Consider the following 21,276-nt stretch of genomic DNA (forward strand, 5'->3'; position numbering starts at 1 on the left):
CAAAGATGCAGATGAAAGGTTTGAATATTAATTCAAATTGTGGCCGTACTCAGTAGCGACTTATGATTTTAAAAGTAGCGAAGTAGATTACATGGTGTAAATTGTACTCAAGTAGGAGTAAAATTACACACTTGAAAAAAATACTCATAAAAGTACAAGTACCCAAAAAATCTACTTAATTACAGTAACGTGAGTATTTGTAATTTGTTACTTCCACCCCTGCTGAGATAACTTGTCTTTATTCACAGCAAATCCTGTGAAAAGCTCAAAGTCTGCAATGTGTTTCTCCGTCTCTCACTCATACAGTTTGACTTCCCTGTCCTATGTGGAGCTCCCCTAGCCCATTTGTTCCCTAATGAAGATGCAAATCTTTAAAAATGGCTTACAAATATATACTTTTATTTATTTTTTGAAAAGGCTCATTAATTTCCTACTGCAGCTGGGTATGTAGTTTTTAGCAAACATTACTCAAACAGGAGGTACCAGTTCATTTGTTTGGGACTATTTTCATTCACGGATAAAGACATATGTGATGCGCTAAGCACCTCTGGCATGATGTGTTTTAATAGTTTTTGGACAATGGAGCCTGAAAGCACAGAGGAATAAGCTTTCCCAGGGTTTATTTGAATTTAATTAATTCATGGTTAGGTTTGGTCTTTTCATGGGAAAAGAAAGGTTAAATGGTACTTATCATGCTTTCCCTTATTTTCTGTCATATATATATATATATAATATAAGAATGCCGTATGTTCATATTAAACATGGCCAAAGTTTCATATAATGAGGTAAACGTATGTAAAAGTAATCCCTGTGAGCAAAACCTCAGGCTTCAGACCGTTCTGAATACTCTGTTTCCGAGGTTTTTTTTCTACTTTCGAGACAAGCTGACAGCAGTTCGGTACAGATTTTTGGTCATCTGCTTTAGGCGCACTGTTGCAAGAGTTCTAGGTTCTAGGTTTGAGGTTGATAATTTCTTTCAGATTTAGGATCATTTTCCTGCTGGAACAGATCAGGTTCTGTTTAGATGCTTTAATTGGTGATGTTTTGAGGTAGAAAGTGCTACTATACTCCCTTAACGTCATTCCCCAGCTTCAATGATGGTGCAGAGATGATGAGATATGGAAGACCTGAAAAACTGACCAATCAGAGCAGACTTGTAAAGAGACAGGCACTAAAACGGAGCGTCTCAGACAGAGGGTGAATACAGGTGTTCCAGGTGTTTTTTGTTTTTTTTTACATTAAAGCATGTAAACATGCTCTAGTAGAACCCCAAAATACAAGTATGAACTTTACAACTAAAGGTCCCTTTTAATCTAGGATTAACTTCCTAGTATGACATGTTTCCTGTTCCTCATGCACAGGCAGGTCCTCTATTCTTAGTAGTGACCTTATTATTGGGTGTCTGCAGAGAGTCACAGGACAGGCCAGGATCTGACAGAGGGGTGGAAGAGGACAGGAACTGTGGATGTAGAGAAAGACCGCCGTCTGTGACTGAGTGTTGGGAGAGAATGGGACACAGGATTGTCACTCCTCTATTTCTGCATCCATCTCTTTAATTATCTCGATGCTTTTCTCTCCTCATCGGGGGATGGAGTCAGTCAGACGGATATCAACTGTTAAGAGACACCGTTTAAATTATTTAAAGTGAAAGTTTTTTATTCATCACCTACTGTTTACCCAATATAACCCATCCTTTCCCCTCCTCCACTCTTCTCTTCCTCTCATCTATCCTTTGCAGCCTTTCTTTCCTTTCTTTACATCTTTCACCTTTCTTCTTTTTCCTTGCTTCCTCTAGGTGGATGAACCGGTTGGGGTTAGCTGCTATTGGCTACACACCAGATGACAAGGTGCCACGTCCTGACGAAGGTGAGACAGATTCAGTTGACTAGATGTTACTGACTTTACCCTTTCTTCCATAAAATGCTAACATGTACGTGTGTGTGTCTCTGTTTTTATCTCAATTTCAGACTACTGGAGTGAGAGCGATCAAGACGAGGTGGATGGCTCAATGACGCTCAAACAGGAGGGTCCCTCATCCCTCTGTGATACTTATCACCGCACGCCATCAGTAAGTACACACACACGCACATACTCAACATTTTCTTTGCAGGGTTTCATTCTGATAGAATATTTTATTCCTAAAAGCCCCACAGTTTTCTGAGCTGCATAGAGCAGAGCTCTCAGCATTAATAAAACATCAGAGTGTGAGAGTATCTGGTTCGGTAAGCAGCCAAGACCATCACTTGTCTGTGTTCTGCTGCCAGAACTTCTTCACAATCTGACCTCTAGGTGGCGACAATTGCCATTTCTCATCACATCCCTGAAAGATAATGTAACACTGGAATAGACTTTTACCAGAAGATGGTTCAGTGGCGCTGGTGCGTTCTCCCAGCTGAGCCATGCAAAAGTCATATCAGTCATTCCTGGAGTTACTCATCTGCCATCTCATTGCTTTTTTGCTCATCTTTTGTTCTCTTTCTGCCTTTTATATTCTCCTGTCCTTCTTTCTTCTCTCCTTCCTTGCACACTTCCTCCCTGTCCTTGTTTTGCGGGTCACATTTTCCTTGTATCTGTGCTCACCTGTCACCTTTCTGTCAACGTCCGTCCATCCCTCTTCACTCCTCTGCATACCGACCAACCTGTCCGCCTCACAAACCCTTGGCCCTTCAGGCTAACTTCCTCCACAGTTATGACCAGTTGCCCCGCTCTATCAGCTCCATGAGCCTTATGCGCTCCACTCCGTCTCCACTCCCTCCATCAATGAGTGCCTCCACATCCCCCATCCCTCCACAGATGGTCTCTTCCACCTCCCCTCTCCCTCTCCAGGTCAATTCCTCTAGCCCGTTCCCGGAGCCCAAGCACGGCCGACACTTCTCCAGCGAGTCCACGCACTCCCACTCCTCAGCCGAGGACCAGCGTGGAGATGGCATGGGCATGGGCACGGGCACAGGCAGCACCAGTACCCACTCATCCGGCTGCCGCTCCTCCCATCGTGAGCGCCGCTCCTGGCAGGACCTCATTGAGACCCCTCTGACCAGTGCAGGGCTGCACTTCCTCCAGACAGCGCCGGGGGAGAGTGATTATGGGGGCCTAATGGGGAGCATGGTTGGAGAGATGGGGCTGTACGGCGGGCTGGGCAGACAGGGCATGTCCCCGGAGAGACGCAGGCAAGCCACACTACCCGTACGGAGACATCACGCCGCAGAGAGAGACAGGGAGCGGGATGGGCCCTTTCCTCTGGAGCGAGGTCCTCACACACACAGCCACACACACCGACGCTCTCACAAGCAGCGCAGCCAGAGTCTGCCTAGGAACAGGGACCCCATGCCAGGAAAGCTGTTGCACACCTCAGCTCATATGGAGGAGAGGAGCGAGGACGAGGAGGCAGAGGGGCAGGCTGCAGATATGCTCGAGGGTGAGGAGGGTAAGGCAATGACACACAGTTTGTTTTGTACAAGGACAGAGGCAGCAGTATGCACAAACACTTAAAAACACAGGAAGACGTCCTCAGAAGAGTAGACTTAAGTGGCTAATGGGTCAAAAATATTGTGCAACACATGATGATTTCCTTAATTAAAGACTATAGTGTGTCAGAACTTACAGTACTGTATATTAACTTTGTTGTAATATTAAAAAAGGCATATGTAAACAGAGTACAGATGAAAGCGGACCTGGGCAGGTCATGTTACACAGGATATAGGGGCCAAATGACAGACAGTGCAAATTTATCATAAATATATTATGGCTAAAACGGTGTCATTTAGGCAGTGGTGGAGGAATATTCTGATCTTTTACTTAAATAAAAGTAACAATACCAAATTGTAGAATAACTCCATTACAAGTAAAAGTCCTGCATTGAAAATGTTACTAAAGTAAAACTACCTAAGTATCATTAATAAGAAAATATCAAAAGTAAAAGCAGTTATTACACGTACAAAGGCTATGTCCTTACCGCAGCAGCCAGGGGGTTGATTCCAACTCTGGCCCTGCTGCATGTCATCCCCTCTCTGTCCCCATTTCACCCTAGACTTTCCTACTTAATAAAGGCAAAAATGCCAAAAAATAATCTTTAAAAAAAGAACATAGGCCCCTGTCAGTGATATATTATGAAACATAATATTATTGGATTACTACCACTGGTGCAATGATATGTAAGATATGTAAGCATTTCATTTTGCAGTGAAATGTGACTCTTGAACAGCTCATAAAACACACTGAACACTGTTTTTAGGAAAGCTGCTTATAAACATGATTTTGAATAGATGATATGTTTCAGAAGTTTTGGGTCTCAGAGAACCCACCTGTAAATCAGGGTTAAATACGATGGGTGCTCATAAGCTCTCTATCTGCTGCTCTGTGATTGTTTTTTATGTAGCTCTACCCCTCTAAAATAAGTCTATAAGAATTTCTGTTGTTGGAGTTTTATAATAGTTTCTTCATGAGAACTCTAACAGGGAGTCTTTTGTCTGTTGTTCATACACAGTAAAGAACATAAAAAAAATACTTTTCCTTATTTGATAAAATAATGCAGCTTAATCAGAATCAGAATCAGAGATAATTAATTGATCCCCGGTGGAAATTGTTGCCGTTACAGGTGCTCCTTACAAGAGAAGAAAGATATATAGTATAATACAAAAAATATATATATAGTAACCTATCAAATATACACAGATACAGTGGCAAAAAATAGATCATAAACATAAACAGAATGTGCTTTGCTTTTTGAACAATAATATACTGATATTGTAAAGACTCATATCTGTATTCTGAAACCTGCAACCATCAAACGTCCAACCCCAGTTTGGAGAGTGAAGGCTCACTTTTTCTCTACATAGTGGGTTTTAATAAAGTCAGAGAAAAAGTTAAAAAGCATGTAAAGGAAATAACAATCTTAATTAAGCAATTATTATACATACAAAGTGTAATCTGTAACATAACTATAGCTGTGAAATAAAAATAGTGGAGTCAGGAGTTGCAGTGGAGTGCAATCACACAGTCGCATACAATGGAATATATAGGTAAAGTACAAGTACCTCAAAATTGTATTTAAGTACAGCATGTGCTTGATTATATGTCACTACTGCATTTAGAGTAGTGGTTTTCAACCTGGAGCACACGAGATGATAAAAAGATTTTTTTTAAAAGATTTAATTCTGCTGCATACAGTTATATTTTTGAACTTTTTAAAGTAATGTTTGCTTTTTTCTTGTCGACAAAGGAAACTTGTAGTTTTGCCTCCAAAAATTATTCAAGTGAAAATGGTAAATCTGCATTAACCCCTGTCACAAAAGTATTTATTTTACGGGTGCACAAACCAAAAAGTTTGGGCCTCATGCAAGAACATTAAAAGTGAGAAAATAGTGAGCCCAAAAGTTCACACTGACAATTTCATATTGCTTGTTTTGTCTACTAACTGTCCAAAATAGCAAAACGGTCAGATAACCATCATATATAACTCAGCAAGTATTCACATATTTGGGGCTCTAAGTTGTGGATTTTTGCCCATTTTGGTGAAAAACCCCCCAATAATTATCAAGATGGTTGTTGATTCTTTTTCTGTCAATCAGCTCATTGATTATTCAACTAATTGTTTCCGCTCTATATTAAACACACCTCTGTATATCCACATGGGGCTCAGTGTGTAATTCTAGCAGTGAATCTGACTCTCACTCTCCTGGGTGTCTCAGACCTGCGGGAGTTGAGAGTTGAGAGCAGAGAGAGGAGGGTGTCAGAGGGAAGAGAGCGGCGGGTGTCAGAGGGACGTGAGCCGGAGCAGTTGGACGGGCTAGAGCAGCTGTACCGGGCCCTGGAGCAAGCCAACGTGACGGCCCTGGGGGACCCGAGACCCTGCGGCAGGCAGGAGTTCCGACGTTGTTTCACGCAGAGAGCCAGGGACCCTCTGCTCAACGACCGGCTGCACCGGGTCCGAGCCCTCCGCAGCACCTTGAAGGTAACACAGACAGAGGATTTGGGGATTTAAAGAAGAATTAGATGTTTGAGGATTCAATGTGGTAACTCCCTGGTGTCTCTTTCCTTCTCCCCCCTCAGGCCAAAGAGTCCGAGCTGGCGGTAATCTGTGCCCTCCTGGAGGACCCTGGCCTGTGCTCCCAGACCTTCAGAGAGTGGAAGCAGTGGCACAGCGAGCTCTACTCAGACATCTGCCAGCTCAGTCCCGGCACCAACGGCCTGGACGACCTCTCCCCGCTGGCCGCACCTCTCATGACCCACACACACTCCTTCATCGAGACACATGTGTGAGAAAGAGAAAGGGGACATGAACTGACACACACACACACACACACTCTCACTCAGACACACAAACACACAGAGCTTTAGCCGAATCCTCTCTCCTGATCACAACTCTGAGCACGCACACGCACACACACACACACACACACACACACAGGAACACACATTGTAAGATGTGTAAATATCATAGAGGGAACAGTCTGAGACCTGCGTGTATGAACTTTTGATAATCCTGAGGACCCCACAGGGTGCCTATTGCATGCCTGAACAGAAAGCATTAATCTTCCTTTGTCTATGGAACTCAGCATAAACTCCACACGCTTGTCAAGCAAAATGGGAAAAAAAGGAGACTTTTTAAACACATTGGTTCCTTTGTATTCTCTTGGTTTTTGTTATTTTCTTCCTCTTGATTTCAGGGGGCAGGGGGAGCTATGTAGCAGCAATACAGAGGAGAATCCTTTTCACCACAGCACTGTACTTTTGTACTGATGAACTTTGCACCCAGAGCCACCAGTTCTCCCCCTTTCTCTCTCTCTCTTTTGTTCTCTCACTGCATATCTCGTTGATTTACAGGGACCTCACTTGTTATTCCAGGCTGATCTGACGGGACAGTGTGGGGGACAGTAGTGACTTTTTAGTACAAGACTGTGAAAGGTAGCCATCGCTGCTGGTTTATCTGTTTATCAAGTTCCCTCTGGGATGCGGTGAACACAAGCGTCACGAGCATTGAGGGACCATCGTGCGGGCTAGTTGCACACTATTTCAAACTGTGAACTGTTAAAAAAAACACACACAATTTTATCTGCAGAAGGAGGCTCCTCTGATTGAGTGCAATCCTACAGTTCAGTTTGCATTCTCTCTCCCTCTCTTTCTTTTCCTCTCTCTCTGTGTTTCTGTCCATCTCCTCCTTCTCTTATTTTTTTTTTGTTTCCTCTCTCTCTCTAGTCGTCAAAGACTTGTGTATATGTGTATACTGCTGTGTATACTGATGTAAATGTTTGCGTTCCACTACCACTGTGATATGCTTCTAGAGGTAGCGGAGGGAAGACAGAGAGTATGTATTTGCGTGGGTGCAAAACAATTTTTCTTTTCTTCTTCTTCTTTTTTTCTTTTTTAAACAGCGAATGCAAGAGCTAGAGAGTTCTTTTCAAAGGAGTCACTCACTACAAAGAATGCACTTTCTATATCTCTATATCTCATTGGCTGCATCACAGGGTCTATGTCTCATCGGCCTCTTTACCATTGCTGTTCAAAATATCAGGTAAAAAGCATTTGCCGTCTCATTTTCTAAAGATTTGTGTACAGTCTACAAATATATTTAAACATAGAAGAATATATAAATCTATTTACGTTTTGTGTCATAGATATAATGTAAAGTATGATGTATTCTATGCCAAGGTTTTGCAGTGTCCCCCTCTTCACTCTGTAGATGCAGGGTGTTTAGCAGTTGAACAACTAGGAGGCAGATAACAACAACGACAACAACAAGCACCATCACTGACAGTTGATTTACTGGTTTACATCACGGCTGACCCTTCTCCTGGTGATGTGTTGCATGAGAAAAGTCCTGGGACTGATTTGATTGGACAGGGTAAAATATTGTGGATCATTTGTGTTCTCTTTCTTTCTGTTTTTTTTTAATTTATTCTTCCTCTCATGATTGCAAGATAATTAGACTTGTAGCGCATGTTACATGCAAAAGTACTGTTGAAGAATGACCTTTTATTTGTATGCTCATAGATTTTGTTTTTCATTAGATAGTGTTTAAAGACACACACTGTACAATGACTGAGGAAGGCATTTCTGCTGCTCAGTTACTTAATCTAATGCAGATCCTCCGTTAGCATCCTGTAAGCAGGTTTCAATTTGATGTTTTGGTTTACATAGAGAGACTGACACGTGTCCAAAGGCTTCAGGAATCTTACCTGAGAGAGATTACAGTACGGTTACTTCTAAAAGCTATTTTGACATTCCCTCTAAGCATATGGTTGATACTGGGCGGTCAAAGACCTCTACTTTAAATGGTCTGTAATGTCTGTGAAACCCGGATGAATCATTTCATCTGCAATATCAGGCCAAGGACTCAACGGTGCCCCCCAGTGTCTAAGACTCTGAGAGACATGCGTAGCACGCGCTGCATCCAGCACTATCTGTACTTATCCTTCATATTTTACTGTAGTTCTTTGAGTGTAGGTTCAGGTTTCTCATCATGTCACACTGTTGTGAAATATCAAACACACCCCAGAGATATAGCTCATGTTTTTTGAACGGTTAATTTGAGAGTACCACAAAGAAACTAAATGATGCAAGCACTTTCCCTGTGCCTCCCAACCCTCTCTTTGGCAACGATGGACTGACTATACTGGCGATCCTACACACACACACAGCTGTAGATGAGTTACAGGACAGTTTTAGTCTGCAGATCTCTCTCCGTTTCTCATCTGTAGTGGTCTTCTTTTTTCCAACCCCTGCTCCGCTGAGCAGGCGACAAACTGTAGATTACGAGGTGCGAGTTTTGATTTGTAGGCACAGACTGTGTTTATCCCTCCCAGACCTTTGTGTGTGTAGACCTGCAGAAACAGGCCGAAAAGGGAGATTCCACTGTGTGTTCTTTCAGGGGTGTACACCTCATGGTACATTGCACAGGTGTGTAAGATGTAAGTTGCACTGCGACATTAAAAAAGGAACATATTGCTCTTTTTCAAGGATAATATTAGCTTACTGTTATTCTGTACATTAAACTGACTAAAGATGATATTAAAAAAGAAAGAAAATGACATTTATTCTTCCTAAAGTAGCCTTTTTTGGTTTCATATATATGAATATATATTACAAAAAATACAGATTGTAAACTTAAGTTGTTAAACTTTGACTTCAATAAACTGAATCCTCTGCACTATGAGCTATGATCTGTTCATGTGTACCATTTCTTAGATTTATTGAAACAGCATTAAAGTGTGTTTTTTATGTTACCAGGAGGAACATGAGCCGATTTCAAATTAAGGGCAGACGTTATCCAGTAAACCAGGAGGCCACATGATGTGTCTGATTCCTGCAACAGTTAAAGTGTAGATCTAAAATGCCTTTGAGCAAAGTGAACCTCCACCTGTTCACTCTTCATAATAATCTACCTGAAAGTAACTAACTACCCACAGTTATTACAGTTTTTTATTTTTCATTAGTTTTCATTGTTATTTTGAAATTTAGTTTTCAATTCAGTTTAGTTTCAGTTAGTTTCCAGAGTGGGTTTGCTCCTTTCAGTTTAGCTTTTATTAATTAGAGAATGTTTAGTTTTAGTTTAGTTTTTATTAGTTTCCATTTTAAGTATTTGTTAGGGGCAAGATTTAAGAAGTTCAGAATAGGTATTACAGTACAAACACACACTTTGTCTACAGTGATGTAGATATCCTATAGTCTCAATAAACATATACACCAGTGGCTCCTCAAGCTTGTTGTGTTGACAAATTGACAAAAACTAAAGACATTCCCTGTATATTTTTTATTTTATTTTAGATAGTTTTATAAGAACACAACATCTTTTCAGTTTTTTTTTTCTGAAGTCTAGTTTATTTATTTTTTTCTATTTCAGTTACCTAAAAAGGTTTACACCTATTTTTAGTATTTTGTAACTACCATGTATCCACCCATGACATCCATCTTATTCTAGACCTGTTCGGGGTCCACAGGGCAAAACTTAACTGTTGGGCCCTACTTTATTTGCCCCCTGTGTGCTGCTGTGTATGAACCCTATCACCCCAAAGTTCCCAACACAACCAGTGCACTCCACAATGCTGGGACAATAATTAATGTGTGTTAGTTTGTGGTGATTTTAAATAAACTTCACTTAGGAGCATACAACATGTGAACACAACATGAAGTGAAATATTATAAAATAAAGCTCTTAAAGGGAGATTTTGGCATAGAGTCCCTTTACAAGACATTGCCATAAAATTTAGTGATAATGCCAGATTTACCTTGTTAATAATTCACCTAAGTTGTGCTAAATCCCCCCCAAATTAGCTAGTGATTAAAAAAACAAACAAAGAAAAAATTCAGACTTGAATTAGGAGATTTTGGAGCCCCCTGAGGTCTGGGGCACCTGGACAGTTACCTGCCTTTCCTTGCTACTAATAAACCACTGCATATCATGCGCAATTTTTTTTACATGTGGAGCCACAGTGACAGATTAATAACGTTACATTTCTTTAAAAATGTTTACAAAGGGAGCCTCTAACTCTAAGTCCTTCTCTGTGGTATAATTCCCTATCACATGGCAAGGAAGCTATACAAGTAAAGTACTTCAGTATATATCTAGTAAAATATACCTTTTATGGTTTCCTTGGCACGTAGTCCTCCTGCACATGAGTAACAAAAAGGCTCCTGGAATAGTAGTTACATCACCTTGACACTTAATTAATGAATATTTAGAACAATGCTGTTCCATTACGTTACTTCACAAGTAAATGATTCTTGGGAGAGATTATGTTAAACAAGTTAACTGAGTGTTTTATTGAGAAATTCCAAGTTGAATTAATTGGTGCAACATTTTTACGGTTTAACCACATTGACATTTTTACCATCATCCCCCTGGTATTCTCACATAACTGATTAAAACCAGACATTTTACACTAGATCCTCAAAATAAGAATACATGCTTGTAATCTGTAAGTTTATTGTCAACTTTTGAACATTTTATATTGAACTAAACCACATGGACACAAAATATAGCACCATATCATTGACCAAAAAACGATTTTTTAAAATTTTATTTTATTTGTTTTTATTCATTTATTTTATCATTTTGATTTCATGCATGCACATTTACAAACTAACATTCATAACCAGTCCTGGGAGCTTGAGAACACTGTGTGGACACACTGTACCCACTCTGGATGAGATCACCCTGGCCTGGCGCCGGGCTGTTGCAGTTGCCTCTGCAGTCCATTAGGTGGCAGTAGGTGACCGTGTCTCAGAGCGGCGCCTCAGAGCCTGTAGAAGAAGGAGGAGCGCTGTCATGGCGGCCAAGGTGAATGCTTGACATTTCCTCTTCGTCAAAGTATATTTTTAATGAATGAGCGGGGGTCGTGTTAACACAAAACTGCCCCTCAGTCGTTAATGTAAACTTGAACCGACTGTCACTTTACAGTCATTTAACGCAACGCTGCATGAACAAAGCTTTGCTAACTCTGTGCTGTACTAGCCTCGCTGAATGAGTCGATGCTAACTACACAGCGTCTAACTACATTAGCTGACAGCAGTTTGAGTTGTAACTTACTCACACAATTAATGACCTCCTGAAACATGTGTAACCGCTGATAATTGTCAATCCTGGCTGCGTTTGCCAATATGACGTTAGACCATTTTAACACAGTAAACAGATAGCATTAGTTAGCTTAGTTGGATCCATAATAGCTATATGAGCCTGGGTGTAACTTTAAGCTAATTCACATGTATTGTAAACTCACCTATACATATTAGTGGCTGTTGTTCTGGTTACAGTGGCCACTACTGCAAAACATGTCTGCATCAGTGGTAAAAAGAAGTTAAATATATTAATTTAAGCGCTGCATTTGAGTACTATTCAGAAATATGATACATATTGTAGTTAAAATTAGCCACAGTCTTTTAAACGAGCTCCAACTGAGCACAGTACAACTGTAAAATGCAGGTTAGGTGTTAATGCTTCAATAATAATAGTCTATAAAAACTGGGAAAGCTTCAGTGCTACATAATGATTATTTTAAATGCTTTGATAATCTATAATTGTCATGCTTATACACTTTTGTGTAAGTTAAATTGTGACTGCGGGACTTTTTCTTTTGATGGAGTGTTTTTACACTTTAGGTGCTATTTTTAAATATGTTAAATATCTGTATTTCCACCATTGGACCACATGAGTCATCCGTCTTTCAGTAAGTGGTTCCTGTCTGCTGTCTGTGTTGTTGCCACGAGCTGACATACACTTAAGTGTATGTACTGTTATTGTGTTCTAGGTGGTGATGGTGGCCGTCCCGACGGTGATCGGCATAGCCTCCATCCGTGTGTATAGAGTAAGTGAAGTCCCAGCTGATGGACTGGTTACTCGAGAAAAGGTATGTTTGCCCCCACATGTCAGCACATCTGATGTGAGATAACTCAAGTGTTGAATGTCACAATTACAGAACATGCTGACTTTGCCTCTGTCCCTAGCTGAACATCTACACCCCACTGCCACAGTCTGCTCAGGCCCAGTTTGTGCCAGAGAGTCCGGGTGTTATTCAGAGTGGGTTAACGACAGCGAGAGAGGGCATACTGCCATTTGTCCAGGCTATTAAGGTATTTGTATTTTACAGTGTGGATCTACAGCGGTACATGAGAACATGTTACAGTTCAAAGACACCATCTGCTGCAGAATTAACTCATACTTTCACATCCTGTCTGACACTTTAAACCCAAAAAGTACAGCCCTTTGACAGATGTAAATAAGTGTGATGTGAGTGGAAAAACAGCTAAGACACGTCGAAGAGGTTTTATCTTGCACCTGCAGTGTTAGTTTTCCAACCCTGATTTTTGTTCCCCTTGTTTGCGGTTACAGAGCACAATCCCACGTGCTGTGAGTGCTCTGTGCAGGTACGATTCTGCAAACAGCAAAAGTTCAGGAGTCAGACAGGAAATAGTGTTTGTGCAGTTAACTCAGCAGCTGCAAGGTTTGCTGCGAGAAGATTTGGCAGTTTGATAGTGCGGGAGATGGGGAAAAAAACACACTTCACACTGACTCAGATGTAGTTGTGTTCTTGATGGCCTGTTGAAGTGGTTCATTTGTCCTCTGTTTCCTGCAGGGTGCCTGTGTCTCTGTGAAGACAACAAGTGTTAATCTATATCATGCAGGAGAGGGTGAGTCACCAGTAGGTACCTGAAGGTGTCAGTCTGTATATAAGTAATATTCTTCCTCCATGAAACTCAAAGCGTAACTCTTGGTGTTTGTGCTGACACCCCAAAAACAAATCTCACATAGTGCATCTTAGTCATCTATTAATGGCTTTATTAAATGATTTAATAAGTATGTTAGGTCTCAGGGTACTTGGGGTAACAAAAAAGTCTCGTTATGGGTGCTTCGGTACAAATGACATAAGTAAGGGCAGCAGAGGAGGTACCCACACACCACTGTAGCTGGGTTTGAAAGCCACAGAAAGGTCAACAGGCTGAGATCAATTCAAAAATGGTCTATTTATTTAAGACATCTGTGCACAAACAGGTGCTCAAAGTGCAAAAAAAATATATATATAAATATATATATATAAAGAGTGAGTAAAAACAGCAGCAGATGTTTCAGTCCTGGGCTATCATCAGTGCTACTGACACGAGTGCTTCACAGAACAGATACAGACACAAACGGATTCCTACCAGGTGTAAATAAATCAATCAGCTGGTGCCACTAATTAGATGAAATCACTCTGAGGAGCAGAAGCATGACTACCAAATCACAATGACCTGTCATACAAGCACTACACTATTCACAACCTCCTCAAACACCAGTATATGAGTATCAGTAATCAGTATGTTAGGTTACATCATAAAATCACACATAATTTAACATACTGTGATTGTGAATGTTTTTCTGCGGCATCTTTGTATCTGTGTGCACGTTATGTCCCCAACCTCAGAAAATATGTAAGAAAAGCTGCACATGGTATTAGTTATCATTATTATTACTAGTTACGTTACCACTCTCACCATTACTACTGCTTGTGTAGTATATTATGACAACATGAGCAGAGGCTCAGAGTTGGATTCAGACTTGAGAAAACTGGAGGAATGTTTGTCATCATGTTTACTATCTTCCTGTGTTTCCCAGATGTGTACTATTACTTGAAAGATCCTCCACCGGGTTTCCTACCCAGATTTGGCACCATCACCATGGCTGGCCTGCTTGGCATGTTCTTGACACGGAAAGGTAAGCTGATACCCAGTTACTAAATTACACGGTACGTTTACATAACATTAGAGAAAATCGATTAATTGTGTTAGTCCAACTAAAGCCGGACTTTTAAAATATATGTAAACATGTTAGTTTGACTGAAATCGTACTAAATCGAATTTCTCAGAGTTGGACTAACACACCCAGATAATGCAAATTGGGAGTTGAGTTACCCCTGCATCTATACACTCAGTCAGACCCAAACTGGCCAAGGCGCTCTGTACATGCTTGCGGTGCTCAAAGCGCCAAAAAACTCAACAGAAAAACTCAACAGCAATGTCTCTTTCCAGAAATCATGACCTGGATACTCAAGATAATCCACAGACCTTGTTGCGAGCAGGTTCATGTAGGAACTATATAAATACTATCACATGGTATTTAGATGTATCAATGTAGTTTTTGAAACAGGCTATTTTGGATCAGTAAAAAATGATCTGCTATAAGCTGCTTGCAATATCACTGCCTTGAAGCTCGCCCAGTGGTCCTTTAGCTTAGAATGACCTTTGCCAACAGTTGTGTGGTAATGTAACAGCTGTACATACTAAATTGTGTTTATATTTAAACCGTTCTCATATTTTGTATTTATCAACTCTCATGTTACCCTGAATGTGACTGTGAGAGTGCAAAATGTGTAAATCTACTTACACACCTTGTTTATTTAGCATACACCTTTGCACTTTAACTCAGTCACTTGGTAAAACACAGCACTCCTTTCATACAGCAGGTGCATGTATGATACAGTTTTACTTGAAGCACATTTAACCTGAGTTTGATTCAGTCATAAGAGACAACTGTCACAGATTATCAGCATTGGCAGACCACAGTTTGCCTCTCAAGTCCCCCAAACCTCACTGCTTAACCACAGAGGTACAAAGAAGTAGCTACAGCATGTAAGAAACAAGTGAAAATAAGTTTCTGTTTCAGTTTTATCAGCAGTCCTTTTCCTCCTCTCCCTCTCTCTGCCTCTGTGGGGAGTCAGCTCAATGACATTTCTCACTGCAGCAGGCCCAGATCAAGTTTGGCTCCAGGATTTCATTTGTGCCAAGTTAGATTGATCCACATTTTTCATTGTGAACTTTATTTCAGGCTCTCAATTCAAGAGGTTAGCAGTTCCGCTGGGCCTGATGAGTGCAGGAGCGTCTGTGTGTTACCCAGCTCAAACGGTGGCTGTGTTTAAGGTAACACTACTTCTTCAAATCGTGATCTCTTGTTTACGCCAGCAACAAACCTTTTTATTTTCAGAGTTTATTTACACTTTTATTGTCTTTTGTGCTCCCAAGGTGACAGGTAAGAAGGTGTATGCTGTGGGGCAGTGGAGCAGCGCTGCAGTGTCTTCCCTCCTCACCCCCAAACCTCAGGAGCCTGTCGCCAAAGTTCCTGCTTCACATCCAGAGGTGAACAGAGCAGATTTGTTGTGACTGTTATATTCAAATGTAACCGACTTCTCAAAAGAAAGTACTGTAAGCCCATTTTTACTGTGTGTGACTAAAACCAAGACAGCAGTTCAAGCCATAGAATGGCAACTTCCTTTCCACTGAACCATTTCCGCTCTACACTTTTTACTTTCTCAAAAAAATCCCTCCTGCCTCTTAATAGGTTGTATTCCATTTCCTTTCCCAGCACTTTGCCCTTTCATGATGCTAGCATTGTTGCTGCTGCTTTGCTCTTTGTGCGTCATACGTAGTGGTTTGGAGAGTTTTGTTACCTACAAATGAAAACTGGCTGTTAAACGCCATAGTCACTCCATAGTGTTAGCTAAATGCCTAAAATTTAAAATGTTAATGTAAGCGATTATTTTTTTCCTCTAGTCAGTGTAATAAATCTAACGTATTAGAACTGAAATGTTCAAGAAATCTGTTGCACTTTGTTCTGTTTATAGATTAAGTGCAGCTATACTGTGATTAATCAAATGGTGAAATTCATTATAATTTGATATAGAATAATAAATGCAAGTCTTGGTTAAACACTTTTAAACCTTTATTCTTTATCCTCATGTTGTTAGAGAGCTCCAGTGCCAAATCCAGAGTCTGCAGTAGCTGAGGAGCCCAGCTCCACCAGAGACAGCTCAATCCCAGAGACAGAGGTGGAATCAGCAGAGTCTGTGCCTCTCTCTGATGAGCCTGCTGTCGCTGTCAGAACAGAGGAGGTGTCATCAGTAACACTTACAGAGACATCCCCCGACCAGACCCCCACAGACACCAACACAGGTTTCATAGATATTGATCTCTGTCTGCTTGTATCTGTCTACATCTCTTTTGTTTCACGCACAAACACACAAACGCTTCTGCTGTTGGTTTGCTGTATTTCCTCTCCTGTACAGATCTAGTGTCACATTCAGTGCCGGCAGAGACAGAGGTCACAACAACCTCTGAGGAAATATCTGCACCCGTTGAAAGTAAGGAGCCCTCAGACACCAAACAAGCACCGGTTGAGTCCACGCCAAGCTTAGAACCGGACACAGTAGAGTCTGCTCCAGTTGAGGTTGCCCCAGTGGAGGCTGCTCCAGTGGAGGTTGCACCAGTGGAGTCTGCTCCAGTGGAGGTTGCACCAGTTGAGTCTGCTCCAGTGGAGGTTGCACCAGTTGAGTCTGCTCCAGTGGAGGCTGCTCCAGTTGAGGCAGTTCAAGTGGAGGCCGCTCTAGTTGAGGCTGCCCCAGCTGAGGCTGCTCCAGAGGAGGCTGCTCCAGTGGAGGCAGTTCAAGTGGAGGCCACTCTAGTTGAGGCTGCTCCAGAGGAGGCTGCTCCAGTGGAGGCAGTTCAAGTGGAGGCCACTCTAGTTGAGGCTGCCCCAGTAGAGGCTGCACCAGCAGAGGCTGCACCAGTAGAGGCTGCACCAGCAGAGGCTGCTCCAGCTGAGGCTCCGGAAGTGGAGTCCGTTCCTTCCTCTGAAGCCCCACTTGCTCCAAACGCGTCAGATGAGCCAGCAGGTACCAGAAATATTCTGCCCGACAAAACCGAAGACCAGAAAGTGCACTAGTAGTGTAAGATTAAAATGATGCCATTATCAATCTGCTTTCCTTGGAAACTTACTGCTGACACAGAGGCAGATTAATTGGAAATGAAGGAGGTACAGTAGAAGCTACAGTTGGTAACTTTCATAAAAATAACTTTTTGTCATATTTGCTGTCACTATGTCCAGACAGTATTACACAAGACAGATATATCATGCTCCTCCTCTAAGTGCTTCTCATGGCATTTGTGAGAATCCATGGCGGCTGAAGGAAAACAGCCAATCAGAGCCGAGGAGTCTCTAGCACAGCTGACAGTTGTGTCAGTCACTGCTTGTGAACAGCAGTCAAACTGCCAAACTAGGCAGCGCTGATCAGTTGATTAATGATTGACATGGCCGACATCTGTGTTAGAGACTCCTCGACTCTGACTGGTTGTTTTCCTTCAGTCTGGGTGCCATTAGAGCCACAAAGAGGAAGCAGGGGAATGTGATTATTTTCTCACATTATCTGTCCTGTGTACTACTTTCAGAATATAGTGACAGTTCCAGCAAATGTGACAAAAAAGTTATTTGTGAAAAATGGACAATGCTCCCGTTGAAAGCTCCTCAGTAAAAATGATCCCATACAGTTTGTGAAAGCTGTTTATACATCTCTTGAGATACTTCTTATCAGGACTGGCCAGAACAGATTTGTTGTAAACTGCCAAATGAGAACTTTCCAAATGTTATGAGTATTACTAATATTAGTATGAAGTCACAGCAGCTTTGATAAAGGTGGAAACATACCAGTTCATGTTCCTGCTGCTGACCGGGTTGTATTTTGATTTCTCCACAGAGCCAGTTGTTGAATCAGCTGAGCCCGAACCTGCTGCTCAACCTGAGTTAACTGACCCACTACAAGCTGCTGCTGAGGAGACACCAACCCCGACACTCACACCATCACCTCCTCAACAGCCTGCAGCAGAAAACAACAAAGGTACTGTAAACACCTGCTGCACTTACACTACTGTGCCAGTTCGAGAGTTGGGCATCAGCTAACTCAAGCACACAAACTCACATATACAAACACTGCTTCTCTTCTGAAAATTACCTACACGGCATATAAATGTCTTGTGCGTGTTAGCGTGTGTGGTGCTCATTTTCCAGACTTGAGATAAGCAAAGCTTTGATCATACTTTTATCACTTTCCACTGAACTTTGATTTGCGTCAGAAGCCAGCTCAGAAAAACCCAATCATGTTTGACAGATTGAGGAGTGAATGAGCTCTGCAAGCTACTGAACCATAACCTGTGGGATTCTTCTGCTCGATAGCAAAGAATGATATCCACCAAATAAAACCATTTGAGGGGTTCTGATGCAGTGCTACAGAGTCAACATTTGGGTTCATGCTGGGTGAAGACTATCCTCGTCCATTGTATGACTGGACGGTCTGGCTTTAACCTGACCAGAAAGACATTTTTACGATGCAACGATCCTGTATTGCATCACAATTTATTCTACATTTGAAAAATGATAACAGAACCAGTCTGTTTGTGCCAAATAACATCGGCCTCCAGGGAAAACACCTGCACAAAACCCAGCACATAAAGATCACGGTGAATTCAAGTTATTCTAGGAAGAGAGATGTCTCTGTGATTTTAATGCCCAACGTACTGAACACAAGTTCACTGGTTTTGTATGATCACAGAAAGATTGACAGGATGCTGTGGCTTTAACCCTGTTTTTTTTTTTTTCCTTTTGTTGGTTCTAATTAGGGTCATCTAGTGGTTTTATTTTATGTTACTGATGCATTTATTGTCAGTCTGGACCTGTTTAATCATTTTGTGTAACATGTAATATTTCTGTGCTTTTGGCTTAGATATGGTGCATTTCTCCTCTTGTCCTCCAGGGGGCTCCGGTTTCAAGCCAGACCCTTCTCTCATGGACTTTGGTCAGTCCAGCCCTGAGGATGAAGACCTGTACAGCACACGCAGCTGAGACGCCACAGCCATCCGCGGGAGAAACCTCATTCCCACACTGCCATCTCATATCTCAGTCAGATACACCAACACTTTGTATCATTACGCAGTGTAAATAGGCCATTTTGCAAGCAAGCAGAGTCTTTCATCAATATTTCCGTTCGCGTTTCTTTGGCCCACGTCATTTATATTTCCACACAAAAGGTCCAGGTGCATTTGCTTTGTAGCAGCAGAGCAGCAAATTCCTGTACACAGAGCTGAGTCGGCTTGCGTAGAAGGAGAGAAATGCGGAAAAAAAAATAACACCCACAACTGTTTACAAGTCTTTTAATTCACAGATGGCAGATTGTGAAAATTTTCTCTCTGTATGTGTTATTTAACAATTATTGGCTTTTTGGGCAACAGCTTTCACAGTCATGAGTGCATGGTGCTTTTATTTATTGTAATTTAGCCCACTGTGTTGGTATGCTGAAAAGACTGCACATGTGCTGGTGATGGTTACAAGATGGACCAGTGCTGCTCCATTTGATCACATCGCAAATTGTCCTCAGTTGTTTAGAACCAAAAATAAATCTATATTTTTCATGGTTTTATGTTTTTCTTTTGCCAACCACTAAATACTTGTTAGTTTTAGTTACAGGAAAGATACACTTTCAGGGGTGAAACATTTGTCAGATAAGCACATAACTTCTCACATACAGCACAGCATTGCAAACAAATAACGTCATTCAGTCACAAGGCTCTGCGGAAAAATCCGACATGTAAAGGCTTCTTTCTAAAACAACTTGAGTTTTTTACAAGCAGCCAAAATAAAAAAAATCATCACACATTTGGTAGCTCAACGAGGAGATTGTCCTAATCTTCTATCACACCTAAATCACATAAACAAAGCCTTTTCTCTTCAGGGAAACCCGCTTGTTATTGTAGCTCGTGGTGACCAAACCTCAACTGTGCTCACACAGACATTTAAGTTTAGGTGAAATTTGACTTTTGCTTTTCACTGTATTATATTTTATGAGATATTATGTTTGTAATTTAGGTTTCTGAGGTTCTTTCCTTATACATAGGAACAATTAGCACCATGAATATAACACTGTAACCTCATTTGAAAATGAGTGTAAAAGTAGAGATTTCCCCTCACTAATATACGTCCTTCAGAATGTCCCAGTTAAAGATCTCTCCAGTGAGCTGCTGCTCAGGCATATTCATAAGTCTTTTCAAAACATCTCATATGTATGGCTCACATTCAGAGGTCCCTATCCCATATTACCACTGACAGCCAAAACTCAAACTCCCAGACATGATAGAGTAGCTCTGTAATGAGCTGTGGAACAACATACAGTGCTGTGTTGTACTGCGTGATTGTATCTTAGACTTTATTAGTGGATGTTTCCATAAACCCAGTTTTTTTTAGTGTGTAAAACAAGAAAAAATAATATTTTATATATATAATTAATTATATTAATTGTTAAAGCCATGCCAGCAGCATTTATAGACGCAGTGTCTATTGGTCAGTCTAGTACTGACATTCATGGTCCCCAGAGGATGAATCCTATTGACTCTGGTGATCTCCTGACATTTCCTGTTGTGCCCCTGACACACATTATGTGAAATATCTCAACATTAACAAGGTTGATTGGCACAAAATTTTGTACAGACATCCATGGTTCCCAGAGGATGAATCCTACAGACGCTGATGCTCCCCTGACTTTCCTCTAGCGCCACCATGAGCTTGGCATGTGGTTTGGAGTGAATAGTTCTGGAAAAGAAATAGGTCCAGACATTTAAGAGGAAGTGAAATAACTTAGGTTTTTATTAGACACATTTAGTTCAATTTTGTTTCAATATTTTGTATTATATCAAAATACTTGCCCACCAACATCAGCTGCACTTTGTGTTTAGGGCTAATTAACAAATGTTAACACATTTAACTGAGATGGTAAACATTGCTAAACAAAAGCATGACAGCATTGTGGGCCTGTTTGCTGCGTTTAGCCCAAAGCACCACCGTGCTTTCACACAGCCTCGCAGAGCGTAGCTGTGGACTCTCAGACGTGTTACATGTCATGTCAACAAATTATTCACTTAGTTGAGCCGAGTCGGAGTTTGAGTCATACTTTAAAAATTTAAATGAGATCTGCTTCCTTGGTCAGAAAAGTACAG

General features: G+C 41.3%; 2 protein-coding genes across 3 annotated transcripts in view; both read left to right on the forward strand.

Moving 5' to 3' along the window:
• The window catches only part of si:ch211-26b3.4 (connector enhancer of kinase suppressor of ras 2), an 82,639-nt gene extending 73,542 nt beyond the window's left edge, over window positions 1–9,097 (forward strand). Inside the window, exons 20-24 of the mRNA XM_050041898.1 lie at window positions 1,796–1,866; window positions 1,968–2,068; window positions 2,671–3,424; window positions 5,688–5,950; window positions 6,049–9,097. Of these exons, the coding sequence (XP_049897855.1) occupies window positions 1,796–1,866; window positions 1,968–2,068; window positions 2,671–3,424; window positions 5,688–5,950; window positions 6,049–6,258 (1,399 nt within the window). The 3' untranslated portion in view covers window positions 6,259–9,097. The remainder of the gene's footprint in view (window positions 1–1,795; window positions 1,867–1,967; window positions 2,069–2,670; window positions 3,425–5,687; window positions 5,951–6,048) is intronic.
• Window positions 9,098–11,221: 2,124 nt separating this feature from the next.
• apool (apolipoprotein O-like) lies at window positions 11,222–19,701 on the forward strand. 2 transcript variants are annotated; one of them, XM_050041899.1, is made up of 11 exons: window positions 11,222–11,275; window positions 12,243–12,341; window positions 12,439–12,564; window positions 13,068–13,122; window positions 14,084–14,182; window positions 15,293–15,384; window positions 15,487–15,600; window positions 16,209–16,413; window positions 16,527–17,132; window positions 17,991–18,131; window positions 19,014–19,701. In XM_050041899.1, exons 1-11 carry the CDS (start codon window positions 11,264–11,266, stop codon window positions 19,130–19,132), a joined length of 1,668 nt encoding a protein of 555 aa, XP_049897856.1. In that variant the 5' UTR covers window positions 11,222–11,263; the 3' UTR covers window positions 19,133–19,701. The 2 variants fall into 2 exon arrangements, with proteins under 2 accessions (XP_049897856.1, XP_049897857.1); XM_050041900.1 differs by having other exon boundaries at window positions 19,044–19,701.
• Window positions 19,702–21,276: the final 1,575 nt, after the last annotated feature.

Source organism: Epinephelus moara, chromosome 4 (assembly GCF_006386435.1).
Source record: "Epinephelus moara isolate mb chromosome 4, YSFRI_EMoa_1.0, whole genome shotgun sequence".
NCBI classification, from domain to species: Eukaryota; Metazoa; Chordata; class Actinopteri; order Perciformes; family Serranidae; genus Epinephelus; species Epinephelus moara.